The sequence below is a fragment of the Schistocerca serialis genome, chromosome 7, assembly GCF_023864345.2.
Source record: "Schistocerca serialis cubense isolate TAMUIC-IGC-003099 chromosome 7, iqSchSeri2.2, whole genome shotgun sequence".
In the NCBI taxonomy this organism is placed as follows: domain Eukaryota; kingdom Metazoa; phylum Arthropoda; class Insecta; order Orthoptera; family Acrididae; genus Schistocerca; species Schistocerca serialis.
The window spans coordinates 420,078,899-420,100,378 of NC_064644.1; the positions used below are offsets into that span (position 1 = coordinate 420,078,899).

At 39.5% G+C, this 21,480-nt stretch overlaps 1 protein-coding gene across 1 annotated transcript in view; it reads left to right on the forward strand.

Annotated features, from left to right (window-relative positions):
* Positions 1–21,480, forward strand: part of LOC126412202 (von Willebrand factor A domain-containing protein 8) — a 251,832-nt gene that overhangs the window by 43,000 nt on the left and 187,352 nt on the right. Inside the window, exons 9-10 of the mRNA XM_050081684.1 lie at positions 863–1,069; positions 15,983–16,143. Of these exons, the coding sequence (XP_049937641.1) occupies positions 863–1,069; positions 15,983–16,143 (368 nt within the window). The remainder of the gene's footprint in view (positions 1–862; positions 1,070–15,982; positions 16,144–21,480) is intronic.

Consider the following 21,480-nt stretch of genomic DNA (forward strand, 5'->3'; position numbering starts at 1 on the left):
CTGTTCAATAGTACGTACAGTCTATCCAATATACAACTGTCACCACCTACATGGTATTTTATATACTCCTGGCATTCTGAGTCCAAAACTGTCTTTCACAGGCCTCATTAGCTGTCAAATTTTAGCCGGTGCCCCAAAACCCGTATCAATTTTTTGCTTCTGTAGAAGCTAGCTAATCTTTCCTGTTATAGAGCCATAGAACAGCAAGAACACAAGCTTCTTCATGCCATCCTCGGATGTTTTCTGCTTATATTTCTTTGACAAAATGGCTTGTGGAATCTGGCAGTTGTTGTAGCTGTAAGTGGCTCTGTTCCTTTGGAAGGCTTTCAGCATCTGAAACGGCTTCCGCTCAGTGCACCGATGTCTCAGAACAGAACTTTTCTTTGGAGAGTGGTGATTGCTGGTAGCATGCAGCTTTTCCTTGATCTTTATCTGGTGTTTATGTCTGCTTACTTACAACCACTAAGACTTTGAGCTTAAGTTCTTTTCCCAGTGATATTTTGGTCATCTGTGTTTTAGTTTCACATGGTAATTAATTACGTATAACTGCTAGTCACTTATGAAATATTTGCTTATTTTATAAGTGACTGATCCCAGTTATCAGTATTTATATTCAGTTAATATGCAGTCATGGTGTTCTACAATATCCGTAAGGGATAAGCTTAATGTAGTCTTTCTTGTCTTATGTACTGTAAACTATTAATTTTGAGATGTACTTAAAATCACTGTCACGGTTTTGCATATCATTATCATTGCTTGTTACTCATCACTTAGCATAATATTTTCAATGTGGCTGTCAGATGAGAATAAAATCCATGCCAATGTATTTATTTATAATTTAGGGTCACAAAATTTGTTACAGGTGGTTCATGGTAATGGAAATAATGTTCCTATGGCTGCTAGTTTCATCCCAACACCCTACCAGGAGCAGCTGGTGGCGCAGCTTCTGCAGTCTCACTTTGCCTCTGATCTGTGCTTAGTGGGACCCCGAGGCTGTGGGAAGACAGCTACTGTGTCCAGGTTGGCTGGTTTACTGCGATACCATGTAGAGCCCATTGCTCTGTATCAGGTAATAGTTGTAATGTATGTATGTGAAAAGACACGTTCTTTGCAGAGAATGTATCATCTAGGAACACAGAAAATTTTATGCCTATACAATGGTTTATATAAATTAGGGAACATGAGGACAGCAATAACTACCACAAAACATAAAGCAATCGACAAGACAGCTAAATATGTTGTTATCACAATAGTGCTGCACAAAAATACTACATGCAAATTTAGGGCAGTGCTATCCAATTACCACATGTGCTCTGCCAATAATAATGTTTCTGAGAGCTTGGACAGCAGTTAGTGCTGTGTAGGTGAAGGAAGGTAGTGGGATAAGCAGCTTGGCTGAACTGTGTCAAGGCACTATTTATCTGACTGGCTGCAATGGAGAGCCATCTGCAGAGTAATAATACAATTAAACTCAAATTGTCTCTCTTAACACACCATTCGTTAGATAATTTAGACTTAACATTGACTTAGTTCCTCCAACGCTAAACTGCATATCGGGTAACAAATTTCCTTGTGCGAACTTAATTAGCTGCAGGTTTTCAGCTTCTTTCCAGTTTATGTCCATATGTTGAAGATTCTTTATAAAAATTTGTTGCCAGGTGTTACGAAGTCTTCCTCTACTTCTGTATCCATCAGCAGCTTCCCCAACAGTGCTGGTTTTGGGAAGTCTTCCATCTTTCGTGTGTAGAACATGCCCTGAAGGCTTCAGTTTTCTTTCACCAACAGTTTTGTGCAGACTGTTGCAGTATTTAATAACTTGAAATACAGAAACTGATCTTCCAAATTTTTTTCAAGCATTGATAGTGAAAAATGTTGAGCTTGAGTGCTAAAAAAGGAAATGAGCATACGGCATTGTGGGCTGGGGAGTGTGCTGATTTTACTGAAATTTTCCAGTTCTCACATGAATATATGGTCACTGGTAAGATTCAACATTTGGAAAATACAGGATGGACTGTAACACTACTATGAAAAGTATAGTTTCTACTCACCATATAACAGAGATGCTGAGTCACAGTCAGTCACAACAAAAGGCCTGTCATAAAATGAGCTTTTGGCCAACAGGGCCTTTGTTAAAGATAGAACATACACACACCCTCATGCAAACACAACTCACACACATGTGACTGCAGTCTGCGGTCGTGTGTGAGAGTTGCATTTGCGTGAGTGTGTGTATGTATATTCTATCTCTGACGAAGACCTTCTTGGCCAAAAGCTCATTTTCTGACAGTCTTTTCGTTGTGCCTATCTGCAACTCAGCATCTCTGCTAAATGGTCATTGGTAAAATGATAGAGGAATACAGCCAAAACTTTCTGGACATACTTTTGCCATATGGATCACATGTACTGGAAGAGTGCAGAAGCTTTCCCAGTTCTGCTGCTGATGCCTATGTGTGTGTTCCCACTATTACAATTAGGCTGATCAGATTTGGAAGTTGGTCAACATCTTGTACTTTCATTTGCACTATAATTTCAGTAAACACATTTTCACTATTTATGGACATTTCGTGCCTTATCACTGTTTTTTACTAAAGTCCACCTCATGTTGAAGGTGGCCCAGTTTTAAGCCATTCTGTGCATCTCCCTCCACTAGCCACTGGCAGCCAATAATATTCAGTCTCTTTTCGAGCATCTACAAGTGAGTTACAGGTAGACAGAGAGAATCTCGCTAGACGTTCTGCGCATCTCCCTCCCCTAGCCTCCGGCAGCCAATAATATTCAGTCTCTTTCCAAGCTGCTGCAAGTGAGTTACAGCTAGACAGAGAGAATCTCGCTGCTACGTGCTTCACTGTTGCTGTACTTCGTGACAACCAAATTATTCATTCAGCTATCAGGTTTTTATTGTATTATTTTTTTTTATTCGTGTAGCAGTATAGTTGCGAATCTGTATCTGTAAATGTTTAAGTGCAATTTAAAAAAAAAAAAGAAGCGAGGTGACGGCAATAAATCTGAAATAATTCACAAGCAGGCGAGAGGGATTATTTACTGCATTTATAATTTTTTTGAACGTGAATTTGAAAGCAGGTCTCCTACTGTTGACATTTGAAGACAAGCACGGACTCTTAGAACCATGTGGTATCAACAAGAGAACTGTAAAGAGAATTGCAAACGAAAGTGTCAGAGCTGTTGGAACCGTAGAAAAAGTTGATTTTGTTTCGATTGGAAAGCATCTAAATTGCAAGGAACCTGTAACACAAAGGGATGGTTTTAACAACGTTGTTTTAAAATGCTCCATGTCAATGATGAATGCCTGACATCACAAAAACGTGTTACAGTTTTGCAGGAGAAAATTAGTTTCAATGATAAGCGCTTCATCAATGTAAAGAATTTTAAAAGACGTTGGTTCCTGATATGGTAAGAAGAGAGTTTTTAGTTCAAAGAAGTAACTTAGGTGCAGCACGAACTACATCCCATATAAAGATTCATGATACAAGAGGATGAGGTAGTTCAACAGTGTATTATGTTGATGAAACATCGGTCAGTTAGAACTGTTCCAGGAAATTTCTGGAAAATGAGTGATGGTACTGGCAGTTTTAGAGTGTTCATAGGAATAGGTTATTGGATAATTATTCTGCATGCTGACTCTTCTTCTGGTTTTGTTTCTGAGAGTACACTTGTGTAAGAAAAACAGTAGTGACTACCATTCGGAAATGAACGCTGTCAGTTTTGTGATGTGATTCACAATTCTTGTCATACCTTGCTTCGAAGTCAGTCATTGCGAATTATACTTCAACTGTAACAGAGAAAACACCAAGTATAAACACCAGAAAAGTGGATATTTTTCCCTGGCTTAAAAATAAAAATATTAAGCACAGTATAAACCAGACTCGTGCTGATCTCCTGCAGGTCGTTAATTTATACAAGTCACATGATAGAACGTACAAACTTGACTTCCTTGCACGTGAGTGGGGTCACACAGTTTTGCGTTTGCCCACGTGTCACTGTCAGTTTAGCCCTGTTGAATTAATTTATGCAAAGGGTAAGGCTATGTCGGAGGGGGGGGGGGGGGGGGGACATTCAGGATAACATTCACTGAATCGCTTATGCATGAGGCAGTAGGCAACATCCCATGTAGTGTGGGCAGAGTCTGTGCGGCATGCTGAAAAGCTTCATTTGATGATGGATACAAGCCTTGAACCTATCATCGTAAATTTACCATCATATTATTCGGAAACATATTCAAATAGAAGTGATGGTCGTATTGCGATGTAGACTTTGGAACAAATTGATAATATTTCTTAGTTTGAAAGACTCGTGGTTTAAAAAATGTGTTTGTCAACATATCAGTTGCATACATAATAATGAGAACTTCTTAGCCTTTTGATTAGGACTTTTATCCTTTGAATTATGCAGATTGCAATGTTCAACATATTGCGCAAGGAGAAGTTAAGCGTCTCCCGCCAAGTTGTATGCTCTAATAACATGCTAGAAAGCAGCTGGATAAATTCGTCAAAAGTCCGACATTTCCACATTGGAATCCTCATCATTTTCAAGCCATGAACTGGATAAGGCGCTAAAATGACAGTAACTGTTACTTTTCGAGATATCTTTGGTCTTCGATGTTACCAGTTATCATTCCCTGGAGTTATTCACAGATCATGGTTAATTGTTTGCTTGTTCAATGGATTATAAATGTGGTCTCTCACTGTAATGTCGAACGAGTTAGTTTACACTCATAATGACTGTTAACAGTGAATACTACAACTTCTTTATGATAGTCTTTCCATTAGTCTTTTTTACCTCTAATTCTTTTTTATGCACAGTGATCATGCTTGAATACAGTCAGACACACAAATACACATACGTTATACACATTTTAAAAAATTCTATTGAGTAGAAGCAGTTGTCAAGCAAATATCATGATTTCAGTTTGTGCTCAAAGTTAATTTTGTTGTGTATTAAATTTTTGCTTATAATAGAATTCAAATCACAATAAATGATAATTATTGCAAGCAGTTTCAATGATCTTGCTGTTAGACAATTGTCATTTTTGAGAAATGTACTTCACGTCTTCACAAATGTGTGTCAGCTGTTCTCGCCTCCCTACTTTATGCGGAGTAAATCTGTGGAGCAATGGACACAATGTCATCAAGACTTGAATTAATATTTCTCTCATGATGACTGGTCAAAATTGGTTTTAATATTTACTATTCCCCTCATAGATTTGAATGTATAATACTATGTACCATAGGCAAATGAGCCTGACTTGTCCGCAGCAATGCAGTTCGGCAACGTGGTCTTTGTTTGCCCGCTCTCTGCTGCTGCGCATGCCCATTTCTCATCACTTCACTGCTCTGCCTGTATGTGCGGAAGCGCTGTCTTACGTGACGTGAGCTATAGCTCTACATAACAAGCCATTCCATCTAACGTGGTTGACATTAGTTGTAAACCTTGTGGTGTTTCTGCCAGAAGAAAAACCAGATCTGTAAGCACAGAGTGCTCATTCTATCATGCTCATTCTATCATATCTCTATGTTGGAGTTGTACATAGTTTTTCTCATTATGAAATCTATGAGTAATATGAAAAAGAATGATCGCAAAAATGGATCCTTGTCTGATACCTGTCAGAATGCTAAAGAAGAACGTGTTCCTACATTCTGTTCTTATGCAGCAACTCAAGTCTAGATGGAAGTTTCTGAAAATATCAAAGAGATGTGACTGTAGGAGTATCATTATGACTTAGACAAAATTTGTAATTGCAGCTAGCTCTAAATGTAGAAAAATGTAAGTTAATGCCGATGAGTAGGAAATGTAATGTTTGAATACAGGATTATTAGTGTACTGCTTGACACTGTCATGTTGATTAAATATTTAGGTGTAATGTTGCAAATGATATGAAATGGAATGAGCATGCAAGGATTGTAGTAGGGAAGGCAAATGGTTGCCTTCAGTTTATTGGGAGAATTTTAGGAAAGTATGATTCATCCATAAAGGAGATTGCATATAGGGCACTAGTGTGACCCATTCTTGAGTACTTCTGAAGTGTTTGGAATCCACATCAGATCAGATTGAAGGAAGACATTGAAGCAATAGGTTTCAGCAACATGAAGGTATTACACTCCTGGAAATTGAAATAAGAACACCGTGAATTCATTGTCCCAGGAAGGGGAAACTTTATTGACACATTCCTGGGGTCAGATACATCACATGATCACACTGACAGAACCACAGGCACATAGACACAGGCAACAGAGCATGCACAATGTCGGCACTAGTACAGTGTATATCCACCTTTCGCAGCAATGCAGGCTGCTATTCTCCCATGGAGACGATCGTAGAGATGCTGGATGTAGTCCTGTGGAACGGCTTGCCATGCCATTTCCACCTGGCGCCTCAGTTGGACCAGCGTTTGTGCTGGACGTGCAGACCACGTGAGACGACGCTTCATCCAGTCCCAAACATGCTCAATGGGGGACAGATCCGGAGATCTTGCTGGCCAGGGTAGTTGACTTACACCTTCTAGAGCACGTTGGGTGGCACGGGATACATGCGGACGTGCATTGTCCTGTTGGAACAGCAAGTTCCCTTGCCGGTCTAGGAATGGTAGAACGATGGGTTCGATGACGGTTTGGATGTACCGTGCACTATTCAGTGTCCCCTCGACGATCACCAGTGATGTACGGCCAGTGTAGGAGATCGCTCCCCACACCATGATGCCGGGTGTTGGCCCTGTGTGCCTCGGTCGTATGCAGTCCTGCTTGTGGCGCTCACCTACACGGCGCCAAACACGCATACGACCATCATTGGCACCAAGGCAGAAGCGACTCTCATCGCTGAAGACGACACGTCTCCATTCGTCCCTCCATTCACGCCTGTCGCGACACCACTGGAGGCGGGCTGCACGATGTTGGGGCGTGAGCGGAAGACGGCCTAACGGTGTGCGGGACCGTAGCCCAGCTTCATGGAGACGGTTGCGAATGGTCCTCGCCGATACCCCAGGAGCAACAGTGTCCCTAATTTGCTGGGAAGTGGCGGTGCGGTCCCCTACGGCACTGCGTAGGATCCTACAGTCTTACCGTGCATCCGTGTGTCGCTGCGGTCCGGTCCCAGGTCGACGGGCACGTGCACATTCCGCCGACCACTGGCGACGACATCGATGTACTGTGGACACCTCACGCCCCACGTGTTGAGCAATTCGGCGGTACGTCCACCCGGCCTCCCGCATGCCCACTATACGCCCTCACTCAAAGTCCGTCAACTGCACATACGGTTCACGTCCACGCCGTCGCGGCATGCTACCAGTGTTAAAGACTGCGATGGAGCTCCGTATGCCACGACAAACTGGCTGACACTGACGGCGGCGGTGCACAAATGCTGCGCAGCTAGCGCCATTCGACGGCCAACACCGCGGTTCCTGGTGTGTCCGCTGTGCCGTGCGTGTGATCATTGCTTGTACAGCCCTCTCGCAGTGTCCGGAGCAAGTATGGTGGGTCTGACACACCGGTGTCAATGTGTTCTTTTTTCCATTTCCAGGAGTGTATGTAGATGCTTTGGGAACTTAATTCGGAATCCCTGGAGGGAAGATGACATTCTTTCCTAAGAACACTATTGAGAAAATGTAGAGAATGGGCATTTGAAGCTGACTGGAGAACAATTATACTCCACCAATGTACATTTAGTAAGGACCACGAAGATAAGATGAGAGAATCTGGGGCACGTATGGAGGCACATAGATAATAGTTTTTCCCTTGGTTTGTTTGTGAGTGGAACAGGGGAGAAAATGACTGCGGTATAACCCTGCTTTTACGTTCCCAGAATTAATGTTTTCCCACCGTTTACGACATTTTTATCATTCCTGTCAAATTTCCTATGGCCATAATGGTAATTTGCACCCAATTTTGTGTCAGCATATTTATAATTTTCCCGCAATTTACGCAAATGTTTGTGGAGAAAAAATGACACTGGCCATCCAGTAGTGTCTACAAATATTATGTGGTTAAGTTTCTTGACACCAAGGCACTCTACTCAGTGGATTTGAACCAGTAAACATGTAAAAGCTGGAACAATTTGTGCCGTATTCTCCACTGCTGCCAAGCTTTACTTGACGTGGTGGCTGATGGGAGTAACTAGGTTTGTTTGAATGAAGATATTATGACCAGTCGCAACCATTTCCAAACTGTCTCTACTGCTCAAACACAGTTTTGTGATCATTGTGATCATCATGACACCTTTGTTGAACTATATTTAGCATGTTTCAGTGTTTGGCCACTTGGAGTGCTAGTTGACACCATCATTCACTTTGTGTTGCCCAAATGTTTTTAGTCTCAACACAGTGCTGGTTATGAATTTTTTTCATGCTGAGAAAAATGTGTTTCAAGGATTTATTCTTGTTGTTAAGTGCAGTATTTACATATGTGTGTTTTGTGATGCACAAACAAACAATGTGAGTGATATTTTGCTTGTGTGTGGTTTTCTACATAACTGAGGAGGCACAGTACGTGATAACCTCAAAAAGACGACTATTGTGAAAGAGACACAGAAAAACACATATTTGCACTTGACAATGAGAAAAAATTCTTTAAATGTGTCATGCTAGCATGAAAAAATACATAATTAGTGCACTGTTTCATTCTTTAAATGATGAATGACAGCTGCAGGCTTTCAGAAACATTGATTATGATGTATGAAATTGCATCAAACATTCCTACTTCCCAGACAGTTATCAGTTCCAGTTAGATCAGCAGTTTTTATTAGATAGTAAACCTTTATTAGATAATTAACAAGTCCCTGACAAGTCTTTTGAAGCGTGTTATGTTCGTATATCGTACCTAAAGTGCAAAAATGCAAGGGGGTAACTTATACGTAACTTTTACAACTTAAAACATTATTTCCCACATTTTACACTTTTTTTTAAAGTCCCTTGAAAAGTGTAGAAGTGGCGTTTCACTGCAGTAGTAGTACAGGGTACTACTCCTCAACACACCATGTGGTAGACTGTGGAACACACATGTAAATGTAAATGTAGGTGGTCAGGAAGGAACTCCATGTAGGCTTACAACATTCCACAAATATTCTCAGTGTATATTGTCAATTACTTTTTTAAAATCAGTAAAGTTTAGGTGCCGTGTGCAGTTGAGTTCTGTGCCTTGTTCTATTATCAAACAGTGGAAAGTCCAGGATGGAATAACAATAATACTATGAAAAAGGTAGGTTGCTAGGCACCTCTGTGTGGTGAGTAGCAGTCTATTCTTTCCATTGTCATTGTTATGATATGTTTCAGAGAGCAAATATTTGTTCAGGGCAGGAACTCCCACTTCGAAAGCTTGTCTGTTCTTCCAGTAGTGAACAATCTGCTGTTTCTTGTATCCTTTTTTAGAAGAATGAGGCAAAAGACATTGCTTTGCAGTGAAAGAAACATAATATATCTCCAATTTGTACATTCTATTAGATTCACTTTCTTCAGTTCTCTTCCCACACCGCTCAGACACTTAAGAAGCTCCTCTTCATGTCTAAATAAAAACAATTCTTAATCAATTATGGGACAGAATTATTGACCAGTACTTACCTTCTGGAAACGAAATGTTATTACTGTTGATACACACGTAAAAGTACATAAACTATCCTAACTTTCAGAAATAATGGCTACTGATGTAGTGAGACCACTACATGTGGGTCTGTCTCATCCTTTTCTTTTAACCATACACAACCTGTCCCTCTCCTCCCCAAGAAAGGAACTAAAAATTCTGAAAACTGGGATTGCGTTGTCACTTTTACTTTTATTGTGTGTATATTAACAGAAGTAAATATTTCAGCTCCTGAACGTAAGTGCTGATCATTAATTTTATCTCATAATGTGCTAGTTTTTTTCTGTTTAGTATTCCTTTGATACAGGTGAATCTTACTTCCAGTTTGGTGATGAATTTGTAAACACAAGTTTATCAGATAATTTTAGGTCAGTAGCTCACATTTCTGAAATTTTATCATTTATTGTTAAAATGTATTTATTGTTTCACTTTTAAGATAACTGTAGTAGCATCTCCTTTGGAAGGCAATTGTGCATGTATACTATAAATGCTGATGTGTAACTAAATAAAAGTGATGTTTTGACAAGTTCCATATTTGGTAAATCATTGCGTGGAACCAAATAACTCATACTAAATAAAAAATAAAATAAAGGGCCTTATGGAATGTAAATGTTCACATCCATGTCCACTTCCCCCTGCCTCATAAGTAAAACTTGGGAGAACTTCTATACTTACACAAATTGTAAACTCGCATAGCTATTTCCATAGTTTTAGTCTTCATAAGTAAAATTCATTCTTGTGTGTATTTCAAAACTTTGAAGTCATGGATGCAAAAATGTGCACTCCTTCTTTAATCGTTGTACAAACATTATGCTAATGCAGAACTTATACTAATAATTTTAACAAATAAAACTTGTCAGATTATTTCCCTTCCGACTTTCTATGGCTACATACCATGTGTAGATCATTAGGTCATACTAGGAAAACTACATGCTTGTGCTGTTGAAGGGAGTCTCTTTTGCGTGGATGGACCCATATCTGAACAATAGAAAATGGAGGGGTACAGTTAACAAATGTCACAGAAAGAAAACCAAATTTGGATTGGGGAGTCTTTAAATATTATGTGTAGCAAGATTAGGTACTTGACCTGCTCCTATTCTTGGCCTATATAAATAATTTACCAGTGACATTGAAGGATTCTTCTCCTGAAGCCAGGAGAATAATGGGAGAGGCTTACAAATGGCTCACAGCAAGCATAATCTTGCAGTACTGGTTTTATGCAAGTCCAAATAAACAAAACTATAGGTAGAGGTTAACGGACACACTGGATGGGACAGCATGGGTGAGGATCCTGGGCATCCATATGAAAAATAAACTGTGGTAGCACTAGCATGTGGGTAAGTAAACCAGAGAGATCAGTTTTACCTGCTTTACACTTAAAAATCACTCTCATTGTGTTGACATGCAGACAGGATTGTTAACATAAGTGGCATACTTCCACTTGGTATTGTCCTGTGACGCGTCCTTCTGGGGCAGTGCAGTTTCAGTCAAAAAAGCATTTATTTCACAGAATCATATACTAAGATTATTATATGAAGTTGATACCAAACATCCGTCACAACAGTGTTTAGGGCCATATGCTCCCTAACAGCATTTGTGGTTAATAATAAAAAAGTGAATTTAGGCTGAATTGTGAGATTCACAACCACAATACTAGAGGTAAAAATAATTTCTGTACCTATCATGCATCTTTGTCTAGGGAATTTTATATTATGGTTCAAGAGTTTTTAACAGGATGCTGGTCGACATCACAGAGGGAACAGTGAAGACACAACTATTCAAAAACAAGGAAAGAATTCCTTACAGCTACTCCTTGTATCATCTTCTACTGCTTCTTTTTCTGTGTTATGCAAGTTCAACATTTCTGGCAAGTTTCTGGCCACTCCTTTTATAATTGAGTGAAATATTTGGACTCTAGGACCTAAATTCCAGATAACGCTAATGTTCTGTTAAACACTTTTTCAGATTGCAAGTAAATTGTGGCATTCACTGTTGTAGTCACTTTTTATTTTATTTACACAGATAACCAGTTTGGTCTTTACAGCCATCATCATAGTATTTACAAGAGGTAAATAAAACTCAAGATATCTCAGAATTTATTTATCATTTGTTTTTGTTTTCTTCTTGTAGATTTGATGAAAATTGTAAATTGGTTATGTACACAAATGAAGTAAAATGCAACCAAGACAGAATGCTATGATTTATTTAGATGTAGATGTCAGTGGTCTCATCCAAACTGAAAAGTGACTTCATATCATTCTGAATATTTTATGATCATTCAAAACAGATTTCATGGTAGGTAGCCCAGTCAACAAAGACCGAAAAAGGGGAAAAATTTGTGTAGTTGCAGATTTTTATACAGTGGCAGGAGGCAGTGCCATGGACAACATATTAAGTCTTGATGAGTGGGGCATGAGCGTGTGGGTGGGGGAGTGTTTTATATATTGAAAATCACTGCTTCTAACAAAAGTGTTTCCCAGGACAATATTAAACTACATTAAATATCCTACAAAAGTTCCTACTAATGTTTCATATTATTAAAAATGACGTTTTAATGGCATAAAATTCATGTTTATTGTTAAATGAAGATGGTTGAGAGTAAACATTAAATGTATATACTACATCCAAGCATATTAGAACCATTTCAAGGAATAAATTGTATTCTGCAGGTGTGACAGGCTGGGGAGGAGATGGGGTGAGTGTGGAGAATAGGCACATGAGGGACTCAGGTCACTGGACTGTGGTCGTACAGTTCCATCATTCGCAGGTCTGGAAACTGAATGGCAAGCATGCAAGACACCACTCTCTCTACCCCACTACATCACAATAAGGAATTACAGGGTGTTTTGCAAAGCTATAATGAAGCTTCCGCAGCTCATGTTATGAATCACTGGTGATACAGTGTGCAGACGTGTCTGGGGATGTTTATTTTTTTTACATAGTTTGTTAACACTCTATGATAGACATACATGCTGTACAAATAATCCTACCACAGTAAACATTTATGGACAGAATCCACATAAATCTCTACAAAATGACAAAATGTTCTACACTGCTAGAGATGAAATTGATTCTTAGTTGTCTTGTAAAGCAGCTGTTCAATTCTTCTGGGAATGGCAACTTCCCCCTCCATGAGCACTGCTTGCTTTGAGTTTATAGGTAAACCATACTCCTGCAGCATTTCCTTTCTGGTTCTCTTATGTGAGTAGACAAAATAACTTCACTGAGCTTGTGTGTATATAGTGGAGTTATTTTCAGTTTATTAACTGAGCATTTATTGTCAATTTTTGAGTGAGCTTCTATGTAAAATACATTCCAATAAACAGTGATGAAAGAAGTGCAAAAACTAGCTCCCAGAGCACCGTTTATGTCTACTCTTCGATAGGAATGATCTCAGCCAGAAGCCTCAGTGAGGTGCAAACGTGTGAAGCAAGCAGGCGACCATACCACAGAGATGCCCTTATGCTTCCTTCAACCAACGGAGCAACTTTGAAAGGGCTCAAATTGTGGCCTTCCTAGTGGTGGGATTGTCCTTTTGGAGAAGTGCCACTCAAGTTGGATGTGCTACGTCAGTTGTGGAACAATGCTAGTATCATTCGTCACATGAACGTTCTCATACCAGTAGGTGAGGTTCTGGACGTCCAAGCAGCACAGACGCCCATCAGGATCGTCATATTGTAAGGGCTGTAGTGGCAGATCATACAGAGCTTGTGAGCCCAGACGTGTCAACACGAACTGTTGTAAGCCATTTATTAGCAATGGGACTATAGGCACACACATCCCTAGCCCATCCTCCACTCACGCCACAGCATCAATGTGCACAGCTCGACTGGTGCCATAATAAGATCATTTAGATGATGGAATGATGGACCATGGTCTTCAATGATAAAAGCAGATTCTGGCTGCACATAAGTGATGGTCATTTGCATATGCAATGTAGACCCGATGAGCACTATCTTGTAGTGTGCGTTTGTCGAAGACACAGTGGCCCCACCCCAGATCTTATGGACTTGGTGCAATAAGCTACAACTATTGTTCAACTTTGTTATATCTGGAGGGGCGCTAACCAGCACTGGTATGTGCAGGATGTTGTTAGACCTGTTCTTTTGCTGTTCTTTCAACAGGAAGGTGATGTCTTGTTCCAACAGGATATGCTCACTCAAACACTGCTCGGGAAAATCAACATCCTCTGCACGGCATACAGCAACTTTCTGGTCAGCACGGTCTCCAGACTTGACTACGATTGAGAATGTGTGGGATGTGATGGGACAAGAAGTGACTCGTGTGACTCATCAACCAGCAACCTTGACAAAACTACATGAGCAGGTCGAGCAAGCATGGCATAACGTATCCCAGGACAGATTTACCATCTGTATGATACACTGCATGTCAGATCTACCTGCATTGCCACCCATGGAGGCTACACCACCTATTAATATGGATGTTTCAGCATAGATTGATACCTGTTATCTCAGAACCACTTGCAGTCTGTAAATGTAATCATTTCAGTTACTCCACATGCACTGTTGCACAAGAAATCTTGAGTGGATCTGAATCCTCTAAAAGAGTGTACTAATTTTTTTTCCAGCAGTATATTTCACATAAAAACTCAATTAACATCTGCAAATAAGTACACATTTAATAAACTGAAAATAACTCTTCTTTATAAACATGAGCACTGTGAAGATATTTTGTCTGCGAACCTAGGAGAACTGGACACAAAATGCTGTGGAGGTATAGTTTGTCTGTAAACTGAAAAGTGAGCAGCACTCATGCTGCGGTAAGTTGCTCTTCCTGAAAGAACGATACCTTTGCCTTATACTGTAATTAAGAATCAATGTCACCTCTCACTGTTCTGAACAGGGTGCAGAGATTTATATAGATTCTGTCCATATGTGTTTCTGATAACTTGCATATGTATACCATGTAATGTTAACACACTTTATGGATAGTAAGCATCCCCAGGCAAGTCTGCACATTGCACTGCTAGTGATTCAAAAGGGAAGTGGCAGAAGGTTGTGAAACACTCTGTAGCTGCTTCATGTGATGTAGTTTGCAGACCTATGAAGGAGGCAAGTGCATGGTCACAATCCAGCGACCTGCAGTCCCTCATGCATCTATTCCCCCCCTCCCCCCTCCCTCCCTGCTCCTCGTGACCATCGCACCCCCAGAACACAATTTATCTGTTAAAAGGGTTCTGCTGCACTTAGATGTGGTACATACATATAATATTTGTTATTAACCAATGTTTTTTTACAATAAGCATGAGATTTGTAACATTAAAATGCTGCTTTTAATAATTTGCAATTTTTCCAATCCCTGCAATGTGGTAGAACCTTCTTTGCAAGAAATTTTGTCCTGGGAAATATTTTTACTAGAAGTTGTGGCTCTTAAAAAGAAAAGGTTATCTTTAAATGCTCCCTCACCCCCATGTTCACACCCCACTGGTCAAGATGTTTTAGTATGCCACTCATGGCACTGCCTCCTACCACTGTGCAAAGATTTATGGCTAAACAAATTTTTTCCCTTAATTTTCCTATGTTGACTGGACTAAGCACTCATTCAGATTTTCTGCTTTTGTGTATAATCCCCTTCATTATTGGGCTGTTTGAGAATCCCTCCACACTTAACTCAAACATTGTTCCTGATGTTTCCAAATAAAACAATTTTATTTCCAGTCAGTTATTACTAGTTTATTTTCGAATCATGTTCAGATAGCTGGTCTCATTGTGGACCTTTAGAAGTTGATTAATAGCAGCACGTTTAGCTGTGGGAAGTTACTGAAGATGCCACCTCCAGGCAGATCAAGAACCACAATAGGACTGGTTATCCAAAGAAGACATAAATGTCAAACCTTGTGATAACTATTGAAGTTGTTCTCAGTTATGGCTCAGGATAAAACTGTTGTATAATAAGTAACAATTACTGATTCTCAGCCATCATATGGATAATTTAAACATATTATGTTTGTATTGTCATTTGTCTGAAGCTCCCACCTTATCTTAAGTAGCTGCTTTGTTCAGTCTGAGATTTTCTATTATTTTGGTTGCTTTGTAAGTGCAACATCTCTAGCTGTTTGCCTTTGTATGTTTGTTAAATTATTTCTTGTTTCACCTAAGCCTATATAATCTTCATGTTCTTAGTCTGAACTTGTTACTTAATTTAACCTTGTATAGATCCTTATTCTTAAATAATTTATCATAATTTACACTTATGACTTCCATCTCCCTAAGTTTATTTCTGCCTTCCCCCCAAGTTTATTTCTTTTTGAGTTTTTATCCTTTTTTACTCTCTTTCCTTAGAGGTCATGATCACGTTTTATATAGTTTCGTAATGTAGTGAGACTATATGCATTATCTAAGCTGAACATTATATAAAAAGTTGACGTTTTTACATTACAGGACATGACCTCACGTGATCTCATTCAGCAAAGGACAACACTTCCTAATGGTGACACAGTGTGGCAGAATTCCCCTTTGGTAACAGCAGCCTTGGAAGGGAAGTTGGCCATTCTAGATGGAATTCACAGGATTCATCCCAGTACTCTGGCTATTGTTCACAGGTAAGAAGAGTTAGTCAGAACTTTATTATTGAGCGTAGGTTGGTGTGTAGGAAGAAATACAAAAAGGAAATAGATTTTTATATAACAATTCTGGGTATTATTGTTGACTGCAGGGACAGGAGGTATAGAGGCAAAACAACTAGACAGCATATGAAGATGTGAGTTTTGGAATAAGGTGACAATTGTAATGCTAATGTTGGAATGAGAGACAGAGACAAAGAGGGATAGAAATAAAGAGAGAGGGAGAGAGAAGTAAGATGAATTGTTTTTGGTTTTCAAGATGGACACCAACCTGACCTTTGTTGTGGAGGGGATGTATCCGACTGCCAACTGTACACCTGGACTAATCGTAAATTACGTTCAGCTTTTTCCCCACCTGTGTTCAAAGTATATATGTGTGTGTGTGTGTGTGTGTGTGTGTGTGTGTGTGTGTGTGTGTGATATTTGAACATAGGTGGGGAAAAAAGCTATATATATGTATGCATTGAAACATGCAGTGTTCAGTAAATAGTAAATGGAGAAATGGAGAAGCAACTTATGACTATATTTTTCAGCCTGCTCTGAGATGTGGTAGTTTTGCAATTAGGAATTGGTCCTGTCGATAAGTTCTGTATTCATACTGTAATTCATGACAACAAATGGCTTTTGTATGACACCATTCTTTGAAGTTATTCCTCAAATGTGTCATTATGGAATGTACTGCCCATGATGACATCTTCCTTGTCTTTCCATTACACTGTCAACTGCTTGTTTCTGTATGCCATTGCATTGTATTAACATCATCAGTATTCTTACTTGTTAGTTTATCAACTAAATCTGCACTTGTGTATGTGTTATCAATGGAAATACTGTAACATTTTCCAAGCAAATTATGAGCAAGCTCCAAACCATTTGAGAAACTATTTTCTCGTCAGTATAAAGACTGCCATAATTTATGTCCTCTCAAGTATTAACAATAAGAACTGAAAATCTGCTACGTTTTGGAGGCATAAAGTGCTCCAACCAAAATGTCCTTTCCAGAGCAGTCGATGTTTGTCGGTAGTAACGTACTGTGTGACGTATGTCTTTATGTGCACCTCAGATGTTCCATAATCAGTTCTAATTGGAATAGTTTTGTGCTCACAGTACCATGGGATGTTTTATGATACAAAGTGGAGCATTTCAACAAAAGATGAAACCGCTTTTCATTCACTAGTTTATAAATAATGATGTATGCCTTCCATGAAAAGTACTGTTTGTGTCTGCCTTGTGCAGAATTCCCTGAAGAATAAATAGTCCAGTCACTGTATTCACTTCATCATCTGTGCGTCTTGCCAGCAGTGGACCATTTACCCTGCTGTTGAATTTGGAGTAGGAGCTATAATTTATTGGGTCAGCTGTCTGTTGCTGAAAGAATCTTATTACAAAAGACTGAAAACAGCTCATCAGGTCATTCTGTATCAGGTGCGCCTTTATGCCATTCTTACCAGTTAGTTGGCTGGTGAGCTGAACTAGCATGCATGAAAGCATATTGTAGCATCTGTTGTAGTGCTGTTTTGTCGTCATATTATTCAGTACCCTTATCACTTTCATTTTCCTCACCATCTGTCTCTTGCCATCTCTCATGGCTTTCAACAAAGACAGCATCACTTGCTAAAAGCACCCATTCTATTTCTGAATTTGACACTGACTTCTTTCTGCCAAAGTATCATCCACTAGCTACTCATAGCAAGAAGAAAACAGTGAGAAAATCATATTTTTTGGCTATCACTAGACATTTAAATTGGAGTTCAGTCTAGTTGAGTGGGTGTTTTGACTGATGGGAGAGTCTTCATAGATCATGAATATGACATTTCGTAATGATATGGAACGTTTCAGTTTAACAAAAGTTTTTTTTTTTTTTTTTTTACACAGTTACTACTTGATATCTAAAAGTTCATCTGTTGAGTAAAATGAGTTGTCATTCAGAAATTCTTTTAATTTGTTTTTAAATGTTGGTTGGCTATCTGTCAGACTATTAATGCTATTTGGCGAATGACCAAAGATTTTTGTAGCAGCATAATTCATCCCTTTCTGTGCCAAAGTCGGTGAAGATAATCCTTTCTTCTAGTGTTGTAGCTGTGCAAGTCACTATTATTTTTGAATTGAGGTGGATTATTAATAACAAATTTCATATGTGAATACTGTATGTACTCGAATGTAAGCCGCACTTTTTTTCCGGTTTTTGTAATCCAAAAACCCGCCTGCAGCTTAGAATCGAGTGCAAAGTAAGCGGAAGTTCTGAAAAATGTTGGTAGGTGCCGCCACAACTAACTTCTGCCGTCAAATTATGTAGTGCTACATAGGCATGCTTTGCAGGCACAAAGATAAATACTGGCGACAAAACCTCTGCATCAGTAAAAAAAATGAAACTACTAGAGTGAGACAACAGCAAACGCGGAATAATATACATATAATGTCATGTTTATATTCGTATTATTCTTATGCCTAATAGTGATACAGTCAGAAATGAAGCAAGGCAATTGACAAGATTTTTAAATCTAAGATGACTAATTTCTGTGCAGAATGTAATGTACTACAGAGGTGTCTGCAACCATTTTCAAACGGAGAAAATTTTTCGCTAAACTCTCGTTCAGAACATCTTCTATCATATGCAGTCTATTATCTGGTTCTTGTTGATCATTATCAAAGAAAGCAGCAGTGTAAGTAACAACAATTAGCAGTCTCTCGCCATTGTTTCACTAATGAGATGATTCCTCTCTCTTTTTGTTTAAAATTTTAAGCGGCGGTAGTGTGCACAAAAGCAAGCCATGCCATGAGCGGTGATAGGTCATGAACACTCGTCATCAGAATGCGACGAACAATGCATGACACAATACAGTAATGCATTTTCAGCTTAGAGTGAAGTAAACACCTATAACAAAGTGAACGGCACTTATCAGGTCAAAGAAAAATAAGCAATCAATTCAAACCAGATGAAGCACGTGAAAAAGTAATGGTACCCATATAAATACGGACGGAGCACCTGACGCATAGCAATGGCTACATGGTAAAGCTTAACTGCTAAGCTTAAGACTTGAACCAAACTACTGTAGCTGTATCGTCATTCATTCAACCTAAATTGTGTGTCATATTACAATGGACCAACTTTGTTTTGATTTGGAGGTGCGGCCTAAAACTTTTCTCTCCCCTTGAATTTCGAGTCTCAAATTTCAGGTGCGGCTTAGATTCGGGAAAATTTTTTTTCCTTGATTTCGAGTATCATTTTTCAGGTGCGGCTTAGATTTGAGTAAATACGGTATATCTATTGCGAAGGTACTGTGAAGATCCTGAGTTCCTTAAATACATGTCTGCTAGGTGATCGTGGATGGGCTGCAGCTACTAATCTGATTACACAGTTTTATGCAATGAATACTTTTTCTCTTAATGATGAATTATCCCAAAATATGATGCCATATTAAAGCAGTGAATGAAAATAGGCCTGGTAGGCTAACTTACTGATATGTTTATCGCCAAAATTTGCAATAATCCTAATAGCATATGTAGCTGAATCATTTCAGCAGATCATTAATGTGTTTCTTCCAGTTCAATTTCTCATCAGTGCACACTCCCAGAAATTTTGAATATTCTGCCTTAGCAACAGACCTCTGTTCAAAGTCTATATTTATCAATGGTGTTGTGCCATTTATTGTACAGAATTGTATATACTGTGTTTTCTCAAAATGTAGTGAGAGTCCATTTGAAAAGAACCTTATAATAATTTTCTGAAAGACGTTATTTACAGTTTCCTCAGCTGATTCTTGTTTGTTGGGTGTGATTACTATTTTGAATCATCAGCAAAAAGAACTAGCTTTGCACCTTCATGAATATAGAATGGCAAGTCATTAACATATATCAAGAGCAATAAGGGACCCAAGACTGAACCCTATGTGACACAATTCTTGAAACCTCCCCAATTAGAGGACTCTGCTGATTTCTGCAGAGTATCTGAACTGTTAATTTCAACCATCTGCATCTTCCAGTTAAATATGAATTAAACCATTTGCACATTGTCACACTCATACTGCAATACTTAACCTTATCTAGAAGAATTTCAGGATTCACATAGTCAAAAGCCTACTAGGCACACAAAAGAATACTCCTGGAGTGATTTACCTTTGTCTGTGCATTTGTCCCCATTGGTGTTGTCTGTGCATTTGTCCCCATTGGTGTACTGATAATTTTGTTTTAAGCAATAAGTGTACACTGCCTTAGCAAATGTCACGAGATAGTGGGGCACAAATGGCGCAGATGTGTTGTATGCGCACCACACGCCACCTGTGCCAACTGCTGTTGTGTAGGAGACCTTCTGAGAAGGTTGTGCAAGCGATATGTGTAACATGCATTGTCACTGTGAACTGATGCCATTTGAACAGGGTATGGTGATTGATGCCCGAGGAATGGCAATTTCGATTTCAGCAGTGGTGCAAGGATTTGGCTTCATACATTAAACTGTGTTCAGGGTGTAAAGTGAATGGTTGAATGAGGGTGTCACAGTCTACAACACATGAAGTACTGGCCGTGCAGCACCCTCGATGACCATGACCAGCAACATCTGAGATGGATCGTCAATAGTGACAGAAGGGCAACAGTGGAACAATCACAGCTCAATTCAACATAGTATGTGCTAGACATGTTTCCCAGCAGACAGTCCATAAGAACATGGGTTTCTTCGGGTATGGCACTGCACAGCAGTGCAACTGTTAACCCAAAGTAAATGAGCGCAACTGCTTGCATTTGTCACCAATCACCAGGGATGGACCCTGGAACAATGATGTAACATGATACGATTGGATGAATCATGTCAACTGCACTATACCAAAGGGAGACACCGTATGTGAGAGCAGACCGCATGAATTGATGGATCCTGCCTGCCAAGAAGATGTGGTCCACAACAGTGGTGTCTCTGTTATGGTCTGGAGTGCATTTTCCTGGGTATAGAATGGTCCCCCTAGTTGCTCTGGAAGGGACTTTGAATGGTCTGAGGTATTTGAGCTGCTTGGGGACCATCTCTGCTCATTTTTGACCTTCCAACAACCTGATGGTTCTTCATTGTTTCAAAATGATAACACGTCACCATATCACTTGCACGTCAGACTGAGATGACCACACTGAAGCCCAAATTTGAACCCCATCAAGCATATCTGGGATGTCATGGAACACAGGCTCAACACCATAGATCCTGCACCCACTAACAGACCAGAGTTGGTTGCTGCTCTGCAAACAATTTGGTGTCAGTTGCTTCCAGAGGAGTACCAGGAGCTTATAGATGTACTTCCACAGCACCACTGCAGTGCACACAGTCATAGGAGGCCCCAT